This window comes from Pteropus alecto, unplaced genomic scaffold, assembly GCF_000325575.1.
Source record: "Pteropus alecto unplaced genomic scaffold, ASM32557v1 scaffold134, whole genome shotgun sequence".
Classification (NCBI taxonomy): domain Eukaryota; kingdom Metazoa; phylum Chordata; class Mammalia; order Chiroptera; family Pteropodidae; genus Pteropus; species Pteropus alecto.
Genome location: NW_006436283.1, coordinates 729,239 through 739,168, shown reverse-complemented (window position 1 = coordinate 739,168; position 9,930 = coordinate 729,239). Strand labels below are relative to the sequence as shown.

Below are 9,930 nucleotides of genomic sequence, written 5' to 3'. Positions count from 1 at the left end.
GGCCGGGGTCCGGGGCTCTCTGGTCCCTGCTCGGCTGAGGGCGTGGGGCTCTGGGGCGAGGGGCGGCACCTCGTTCGCCCCCACCGCGTCTGCCGTGCGCACGAGCCAGCCTCACAGGGTCCCGGCCCGAGTCCCCATCCCGCGGGTGTCTTCCGGCCCACATCCGCCGTGGCTGGGCGTGACGGCCTCTGTGCCTGGAAACCGACTTGCTGAGTCATTCGCTGCAGTTTCACCAGGGCAGCTGGTTGACTCCGAATCCATTACGTTAAAAATGTTCATTCAACCCTGCTGTGTAGGGGACAGTACGCATATTAGGGTCCGCTGGGAGGAGCCCCCAGGGTGGGGTGGGGGGACTGTGTTCAGGGCACAGAAGGGGAGCACCCAGGACCCGCTTGGGCTGGCTCTGTGGAGTTGGCTCATGGGGAGGAGGCCGGCAGGGGTGGCCCAAGTTTGGACTTTATTCTCTGTGAGGAGGGGGTCTGGAATATGTGTAGGGAGATGTCTGTAGTGATGGGCTGTAGGGTCCTGTCCTGGAGGCTGTCCAGCAGAGCTGGGGTGACAAGTCAGGCTCAGCAAGGAGGGGGACAAAGAACAGGATTTGTGGGTGAGGCACACAGAGCTACCAAGTGGATGGTCCATCATGTGGTTTGTACTAGGCTTTGTCTTGAAGAGCCAACCGGTTCTCCGAGAGATGGGCTCTGTGCCCTCAGCTGCCTCCCTGCCACTGTGCCTGCCAACCAAGTGACCAGGCCAGACACAGTGGCTCAGGTCCTCCCATCTTACCCCCAGGTCCTTGAGGACACGTGCCGGCGGCAGGACTTCAACCCCAGCGAATACGATCTGAAGTGAGTTGGCTCTGGCCAGGCTGCGATCCGAGTCCATCCACCCCGTCTCCCAGGGCCCCGCCAGTGGGCTTAAACCAACAGTTTATTCTCCCACAGTCTGGAGGCCAGAAGTCCCGGCCCAGGTGCTGCAGGGCCGTGCTCCCTCCAGAGGTCTAGGGGAGGGTCCGTCCTGCCTCTTCCAGCATCTGGGGCTTCCAGGCGTCCCTCAGCTTGTGGCCACATCACTCCAGTCTCTGCTTCCTCTTCCCATAGCTCCTTCCTGTGTGTGTGTGTGTCGTCTTCTCTCTCTTATAAGGACACTTGTCATTGGATTTAGGGCCACCCTGATCCAGGATGACCTCGTGTTGAGACCTGAACTCAAGACTGCAAAGTCCCTTTTTCCAAATGAGGTCACAGTCACGAGCTCTGGGGGTGAGGATGTGTGTATCTTTTGGGGACCACCATTCAACCCACTGCACAGGGTTTTCGTGCATTTGGTTGTGTCATTTGCTGGTGGGGCTCTGAGGGCAAGATAGGTGGTCATGGAGATTGGGAAGAAACCTGTGCCCTGGGCAGGTCCGCAGGCCTCGGCCCTGGAGCTGTAGTGCCCACGGTCTGCGTGTGGGTGTGTTTCCAGAGAGAGGCCGGGCACCGATTCACAGGGTCCAAAACCAGGCAAGGGGCGGAACCACACTGGGTGTTCCCACTTGGTGACCTGTCTTCCCTGTGTGGCTGTCCTCACTCTGGGGCAGGGAGGAGCCCGTGGTGTGGGCACCTGCTCTCCTGGGCCTCTGCTGTGCCGCGTTGTGTGCGGGGCCTTTGGCACAGGAGGTTCTGAGTGGAGGTGCCCTCATGTCATCCCAGCTCTCTACTTCCTTGCCTGGCCCCCAAGAGTCCCCAGGCCCATGCTCCGTGCTGGGCATCCCCTGGCTTCCTGTCACAGCCATGTGTCCTCTCGCGTCTCCTTGGCTAGTGCCTGGTCGGAGCCGGCAGAACGTCGGGTCTCCTGCAGCCTCATCCCCCTTCTCCCTTTTATCCGCCGGCTGTGGACGGCCGCCCCTCGAAGAGCACGGCTGGATGTGTGCGTGCAGATGCCTGTACTGTTTGAGCCGCGGATGCGGAAGCTGACTGTGTGCATTGACCTATGCTGTTTTACATAAAGGACTTGAGCATTTGTGGGTTTTGGTATCTGGTCGGCGGGGCTGCGGATATTGAGGGATGACTGTAGTTACGTTTTGGAGAGTCAGACTTATACATGGAATCTTTGACTGCGGGTATCAGCGCCCCTAACCCCCTTGTTCAAGGGCCAGCTGTCATTTGTTTAAGATGCTGCCATTGTCAGGGAAGCAGCCTCCTGAGTGCTCCTGCGACACCTTCCCCTCGCCTCCAGGCTCCCCGCCCACCTGCCCTTAGGTTCCCCCCCCATCTGCCGTCCAGTCTCATCCTGTCTCAAACTAGAACTTAGAGTTGTTGCTCGACAGTCTCCAGCCTGCGTTGAAGATGGGTATCAAAACTGCCTTCTTTTGAACGCCTGGGCCTCACAAACTGTTCATGTTCAGAAAAGCACCGTCGTGTCCAGCGGTGAGCCGGCGTTCATGCTGTCGGGTGACCACTGTGTGTTGGGTCTCACCCGTTCTCTCACCGGCACGGTAGTGTTTTTTTTTTAAGCTTCTGTTGAGAATAGAGCTGCAGTCTGACTTTTATGCTACAAGTTCTTAGTTGCTCTCCTGGTCCGCTGTCTGTCTCCCTTGCAGTCAAGGCCACAGACGCCACGGGCGGGAGCTCTTCTCATGCCCAAGTGCTCTGTCGCTTAACAGCTGTGGTTCTTGCTCCGTAGGGGTGCTGGGAGCTGGGGGCTCGGGAGGAGAGGGACCCGGGTCAGGGGTGCTCCAGGGCCACCTGGCCACCTCCCTCCCTACCCATGGGTGAGACTCCACCCGTCCTCCTCGCTCAGGGGCAGGTGTCTGGCTCCTTGTGGTCCACGGCCAACGTGGGAGCCGTGCTGGATGCCACGCGTCCGCGTGGTCCCTGCGCTGCCTCCGGGTGGCCTGGAGTACTTTCGGCTACCTGTCGGCTCTTCTCACCTGAGTGTCTTATTTGTGAAGCATGTGGAGCGTGCTTGGCCTGGCCCTCCGGGAGGGCGGGCTGTGGTGACTAAGACCAGCAGGATCACGGAGGCCCCGGGACTGTCGCCCTGCCCCCCTCTCCTGCCGGCGGGTATTGCCCACCCTGCCTCATCAGATCTCTTCATGCACCCAGTTCCTTCTGAGAAATTGTACCCCTTGGCCCCGGGAGCCCTGTGCACAGGGGTCAGAGGAGGCTGCAGGCCCACCCTGCCGTCTGGGGGCCCAAGCTGGCCTCCTCCTGACTGGCTGGGACACTCAGAGCCGCCGGGTCCCTGAGTGGCGGCTAATGCGTGCAGGACACGGGCAGAGAATGAGGGCGGCGCTGGGTTTGAGTGCGGGGCTTTGTAAGCCGGCACGGGAGTCTCTGCCTGTCGTCTCCGGACCCTGGCTGCATGAGGGCCTGGCTCTTCGTGGGGCTGTGGTCGTCTAGAGCGTGTGCCTCGCTCTCTGTGGCTGTGGCTCTGCCTAGGCGGCAGGAGGCAGGGGGTGGGTGCTGGTCGTTGGCGGGGAGTGAGCGCGGTCCGGGTGCACATGCCCTCCTCTGCTTCTGTGCGGTCTCTTCCCCCGCCTGCCCTTGGGCCTGCCTCCACCTCCCACGGAGCTGTGCCGCTCACCTCTCTCCTCCGGAGGGCCCGCTGCCACAGGGTCCCCCATGCACGCCCGTGGACATGGCCCCGTTCTCGCAGGCTCTGGGGCACCGGCGGCTCCAGCGCTGGGCCTCTGAGTCAGCACTGCGGGGCAGCCTGGGCTCTGGTCCACGTTGCAGGTTTCAGAGGAACGTGCTTGACCTCACTCTGCCGTGGAGGTTCGCCAACCTGCCCAATAACGCCAAGCTGGAGATGGTGCCCGCATCCCGCAGCCGCGAGGGGCCCGGGAACACGGTAGGTGCCCAGGGCGAGGCCAGGTCTGCAGAGCCCACCAGGAGTCGGGTCTTGAGGACTGACCTAGCGCCGCTGACCCTCAGACTTTCACAGGGAAGGGGCTGACTCTCCACGGGGGTTCCTGGGGGTCAGGAGACTCGTTTTACCCAGAGCAGCCTCTCTCTTGTTTTGGGGTTTAATGCAAATGTGCACTTGAAGAAGAAGCCCTTGGCCCAAACAGCGGGGTGGCCATGACAGACAGTTCAGCCACAGGCCCAGGGGGTGCTGGACATGCTCGCCTCCGGGGCTCCGCACTCTCCAGTGCGTTGTCACTCAGTGGTGGGACCCAAAAGGAGTTTCCCCCATTTTGGGTTATGGACCGTGTTCCTGTTTAGGGACATAAGTACTAAAAATGGACTTTTAAAAGCGATGTGCTCATTGCTAGAAAAAGTTCAGAAAACGTGGCACGTTAGTCCTCGTGGCTCCATGACACACCGCGCCCACACCTGGCAGCTCGCGGTGCTGGAACGCACAGTGTGCGCGGGCGGCACGGACCCGGAGCGGTCGGTTCCCCCACACCTGCGTGGGCCCCGGCGGCACCGCGGCCGCCTCCTCACCTTCGCTCCGTGCCTCGCTGCGCAGGTCCGCATCGCCCTGCAGCTGGATGACGGCTCCAGGCTGCAAGACACCTTCTGCTGTGGCCAGACGCTCTGGGAGCTTCTCAGTCATTTCGCACAGACCAGGTGAGCGTCGGGGAGCGGTTCCGGCTCTGCCCGCCACCGCATGGGGATGCCACGGTGGGGACACTGTGGTGGCTCTGCTGCTGCTGGAGGCCGCACCTGGGGGTCTCGGTCCTGGTGAGGGGACTGGTCTAGGGGCGGGGCCGCCGTTCATCAGCTGCACCGGCTCTCCTGGGTGAGCAAGCCCACTCTCGTGCTCTGTGGGGGACCCGAGAGGCCCCCAGAGGCTTGGTGAGCAGTATGGGAGGAAATGGGGTGCAGGGCCCATCAGGTGACATGTGCTTTAGGTATAAAACTCTCATTGTGAAAATGGGTCATGTTTAAAAAGAAAACCTTTTTCACGGTAATCGACGTGTATCCGTTTCTGCCTGGTGCTTAACAGGATGAACTCTGTTCCCAGACGGGGCAGACTCTCTGTGTTTCGGTCTCTCATCGCGACGTGGAGGGCTTTGTCCACTTTGAAAGGGCTCAGCCAGCAGAATGGAAGGGACCGTGGGTGGTGTGAGGCTGTGCCCACAAAACGGGGGCAAGGCAGGGGGAGGGGACCAGGCTCCGCGGAAGGAACAGGCAGTGCCTCAGCCGACAGGGCAGGGAGCCCGAGCGCCAGCCACCCGGGAGCCGGAGGGAAACTGGGGCCTCCGTGGAGAGAGGGCCAGATGCCCTGCAGTGACAGCGGTGGGGGTGCCCAGGGGGAGAGTCCGCTGCAGGCGCAGACAGCCAGGCAAGTGTGGGGAGCGTCCTAGTCCCTTGGGTGGAGGCGCGGAGGGCGGGGCCAGGTGGGGAGCTGGTCGAGGGGCTGCCCCTGGGGACATCTGTGGTTTACACGTGCCCTGCAGGACGAGTTGACTTCTGTGGTTTAAGAAACAGCAGGGGGACGTGGAGACGGCTCTTGGAAGAGACTGGGTGACATCGGGAGGTGGCCCGGCGAGGCTGTCTGTGTAAAGCCCCGGGGTGGATGGTAGTCACACGAGTCACACGGCGGTGCCACGCCCCGTTCCTTCCTGCACGCGAACGCAGCGTGACGTCCTGGAGACCCTCGCACTGCATCGGCCTGCGGCGTGCGGGTCATTTGTGGGCGCTGCCTCCTGTGGGCGCCCCAGCCACCAGTTCCGTTTGCCAGTCCACAGACAGCTGGAGGTCTGCACGCCCCCGTTCCCCCGAGAACACGTGTTTGAGGGGCAGAATTGCCGGGCTGGCTGGTCGGGCGTCCTTAAGTTCCGCAAGCCCAGTCTTTCCCCAGAAGCCCGCGTTCGGCTGCATTCACTATATGCAAAGCGGTTCCCCTGAGGGACAGGGGGCGGTGTCAGCGTCAGAGTCACAGCCAGGTGCCCGATTGGTTGGTGGAGCGGGAGCTGGTCAGCTGCCTGCCACCGCAGGGACACTGACGTGGAGACACGAGTGGCCCCTGGCAGGTCCGAGTGAGATCTAAGAGTGGCACACAGGCAGGAGCGGTGTCTCTGAGATGCCGGGTCCCCAGAGGATGGGACACGTGGGAAGCTGGCTTTCCTCACTTGGTGCTCTCGGGAAGAGGCGAGTGTCCCAGAGCAGTTGGCCGGCTGCAGGAGGCGAGCACACCCCGGGGCCGTGTTGCTCGGAGGCAGGGTCCTTTGCCCAGGGATTGGGGTGGCTATGGTCCGGCCCTGAGCCCCCGCATCTGGGGCTACTAACTGGCCGCTTGACATGCCACATGGGCCACACGTGTGGGCCACAGAGGTAATTAAGAATTTTCTGGTGGCCACATCAAAGTAAGAACAGGTGCCGTTAATTTTAGGGGTCTGATGAACTTGACCCGGTGCATCTGGCATGTTGCCCTTTGCACGTGTGACCCACAGGGAAGCGAGGCACTTTACGCTCTCTGTGGATGGGGGGTTTCTTTGAGGTCTGGGTACCGACACCTGGGGCTGGCCTCCCTTGGGGCCGGCATCGTGCTGCTAGGCACCTCTGGTGGCCTGTCCTGTCCTCTCTGCTTCTAGAGCATCTGCTGCAGGGAGGGCCACCAGGACAAGGGTTCCAAGTGTGCCGCCCAGGCCAGCTTCTTCCCTGAGGCCCTGGGCCCCTCTGCTCCCAGCCCGAGTTCACAGCCAAGCCCACAGGTTTGTCTCCCCAGCAGTGACAGCGGGGATGCTAGTGTCTCTGGCAAGGGCAGGCCCTCAGCACGTTCCTCCTGGGGTCGTGCGGCCCCTGGGGCTTGGCGAGCTGTGGAGAGGGCTGCCTCTGAGGGCAGGGCCCAGGCCGGGGTCATCTGTGTGCCTGGCCTGGGGCCTTGCTGGCGGCCGGAAGTGTAGGCGCCAGGTGTCCACTCAGCCCTGGGGCAGCCCTCGCCCTCCTTCCGTTGGGAAGGCCAGAGGCCTCTCCCTCTTGAAACTGTCCCTGTCCGTGTGCCCTGGAGGAGGAGGCTGGCTCCGTCCAGCCTTGACCTCTTCGCTCCCTTAACTTCATCTCTTCGTCTCCTGGTGGCCGGGCTGCCAGGTGCTGGTGGGCGTAAGTCACCCGGTTCCCCCGGGCTGTGGCCTCACCCAGGGTGGGCTTCCCTGTGCAGCAGGAGCCCCTCTGAGCCTGAGGTCACAGCACCGTCAGTGTGGCTTGGTTTCGTTGTTCTGGCAGGGGGAGCGTGGTAGTGCCAGGCGTGTGTCGGCACAATCTGTGTTTGCACCAGCCGTGACTCGGTCAGGCCCAAACAGGTGACAAACAGAAGGAGCTCCAGATACCTGGTTTATCCCTAGCTAGGTGGACAGCCTACACCTGTGGGGACAGCGTGCTTTGTGGTGGGCGAGGAACGTCTGTCAAGCCAGCAGCAGCAGCCCTCTCTGCCCTGACTGGCTGTGCCCACTGGCCCCCGGCCCTACTAGGGGAGCAGGTTTGCTGGCCTTAGAGGGAGCGAAAGTGGTGTCTGGAGAGGCGTGAACAGGCGGGCACCTTGGGGCTCTGCCTGGGTGGCGGGGGCACACCGTGCCCTCAGGAGACCCAGCTCCATCCTCTCGCGGACATCCGGAGCTTCAGCAAGGTCTGGTGCAGGGGCCTGGGCTCTCGTGCGGGTGCGGGAGGGCCCGGCTGTGCGTGCGTGCGTGGGTCTGTCCCCTGAGCACGCTGTCCTGGGCCGGGAGCTCGGCTGGCGGGCCGCGGAGTCTGGAAGTGATTGCACGCGCCCCTCCCCTCGCGTGTTTACAGGAATCTGATCCCTCTGGAGGAGCCACACATCAAAGCGCGCTGGCGTTTGATGTCCAGAGGCCTCGGAGGGCAGCAGGCAGGCGGCTCTGTCCCTGTTTGTGATTTGTGGTCCCACTGGCATCGGGTCCCTGGGGAGGATTGCGACAGGTCCTCTGGCATTCTGGGGTCTTGTGCTTTCCCGAGGTCTGGGGTCTTGTGCTTTCCCGAGGTCACTGGCCCCCTGTGTGCTTGAGGTCGGGTGGCCATCCTCGCCCTGGTGGAGGCTGTCGGTTCCCCCACTTCCTGTGGAGACCTCAGGAGGTGACGAGGCTGGCGTGGCAGGGTTGGGCAGGGCCACACCTCCTCCGGGGGCCCCACAGCTGGCTCTGGGTTGTGGGTCTCAGCCCTGGGCAACGCACAAAAGCAGAAGCTCAAAGCAGACAGGGAGGTGGGCAGAACCCGCGCCAGGGCCTCCGCAGGACCTGCCCTCCGTCTCGGGCACGGAGTGCGCACTGTGTGTGTGCATTCGGGGGCCCGCTGCTTCCTGTCCTGGTCAGCTCCCGTGTCTGTCCCAATCACATTCATGTGGACTTTTGAGCCATGAGGTCTGGTCGGGCAGTGCCGCGTGGCCCAAGGTCACCCCAGGGCCCCTGTCCCTCCGACTCACCCAGGGGCTCCAGGGACGAGCAGTCTGGGGTGGGCGTTCACTTGGGGGCCTAGTTTACGGTGGTGTGTCAGGTCATGCTGGAGCGAGTCTCCCCTCGGAGGTCCCAGGCCTGTGTTTGCCGTGTGGACACTACAGAGCTAGGGCTCGGCCGGGGCGCAGCTGCGACCTCGGTGGTCAGCGCAGGCCTGGGCGTGGGAGTCGGTGCTGGGCGTAGCGCGGATGCATGTGTGCACACGTGCACGCGTGCCTGCACGCCCGCCACCCTCCAAGCCTGGCCCGCAGTGCTTCCGGGGACTGCTCGCTCCCATCTGGGTCCAGCTTGCGTGGGGAGAGGCTGTTGGTGCCCGGTGTGGGGCGGGCGGATGCCCGCTGCCCTCTTCCTGGAGAGCACAGCCTCCGGATGAGGGGGAGGACAGTCTGGCGCTCGGTCACCGGGTGACCTGGGTGACAGTGCTGAGGGGTTGCGGCGGGGGCTGCTGCCGCGTTTGCTGTTTCCCAGACGAGGGCGAGGAGTCTGTGGTGTGCCACGGTGTTTGCCGCCCGGGCGCCCCACGTGGCCCTGGGCCCCGCTTGAGGCCGAGTTGCACCCGTGTCCTGAGCCTTCTGTGGCCTTTAGTTTTGCTTTTTTTGTTTATTGGGGACCGTGACTCGGTGGCCCTCACGAGCCCTCTGTGTGGCCCTGTGCTGCCCGACCATGTGGGCATCTGGGCACGCTTTACAAGGAGTTGCCACCGGGACCTCCCCCGGGTGTGGCCCAAGGTCACATGGCCCCTCAGGCCCCCACCCTGGGTGCAGGAGGCAGGCTGCAGTGCCAGCGTGGGGCTCTGGTCAAGAACCAACGCGCGGCCCCGTTTGCCCCGGCGTTGCCCCACGGGGTCTGCGTGGAGGGGATGGCACTCAAGGTACTGGTGGCCTCGGGGACCTGGGTGTTTGACCTCAGGGTCCACTCAGTGGTTTTGTGCCCTGAGCTGCTGCTGGCCCTGCAGGAGTCAGCGATCTTCCTGGAGGGTCGCCTCAGGGGAACGCCCAGATCACAGCCCCCTGGGACTCTCCTCATCGTGGACCCTGGTACACTTGACAGTGACCTGAGGCTCGTTCGGGAGGTGGCTGGTGCTGCTCATCCCGCTGCTCTGTGTCCTCCTTGTGCTCGGAGTCCAGTGGGAGACACCTCCAGGCCACGTGTTGATAGCTCAGGTCTCAGGCGGCCGGCAGGCGGCCACCTCCTTCTGGAGGGGTCCCCGGTGCACGGCGTGCTGGGCGGCCCGTGACGTTTATTCCCTGTCCTGCAGGGAGTGCCTGGAGCAGCCGTGCGAGGCCAGCCCGGTGTGCGTGTACATGAGGGATGAGGTAGGCGCACGGCCCCACCACCCGGCCCCACCGCCCGCTCGCAAGTCACCATGCGGCCCAGCCCCGTTTTCCACACTGGCAAACTCTCCCTCAGACCCGCCTGAGCAGCGAGTGGGCGCCCGGCTCTGAAAGCCGGTGTGTTCCCTGGGAGCAGCAGAAGCCGCCCCGCCGTGCCCCGCCCCCTCGGCGCCCTGTCTGTTTTCTCAGCCTCCCGGAGCC

The 9,930-nt window shown here is 63.5% G+C and overlaps 1 protein-coding gene across 7 annotated transcripts in view; it reads left to right on the top strand.

The window, feature by feature from the left end:
• The window catches only part of ASPSCR1 (ASPSCR1, UBX domain containing tether for SLC2A4), a 25,397-nt gene that overhangs the window by 852 nt on the left and 14,615 nt on the right, over positions 1-9,930 (top strand). For 3 of the 7 annotated variants that reach the window (XM_025047026.1, XM_025047025.1, XM_025047024.1), the window contains 4 exons: positions 790-845; positions 3,717-3,831; positions 4,453-4,553; positions 9,654-9,711. In XM_025047026.1, coding sequence (XP_024902794.1) covers positions 3,790-3,831; positions 4,453-4,553; positions 9,654-9,711 — 201 coding nt within the window. In that variant the 5' untranslated portion in view covers positions 790-845; positions 3,717-3,789. The other 4 variants (XM_025047027.1, XM_025047023.1, XM_025047021.1 and 1 more) reach the window with 4 other exon arrangements.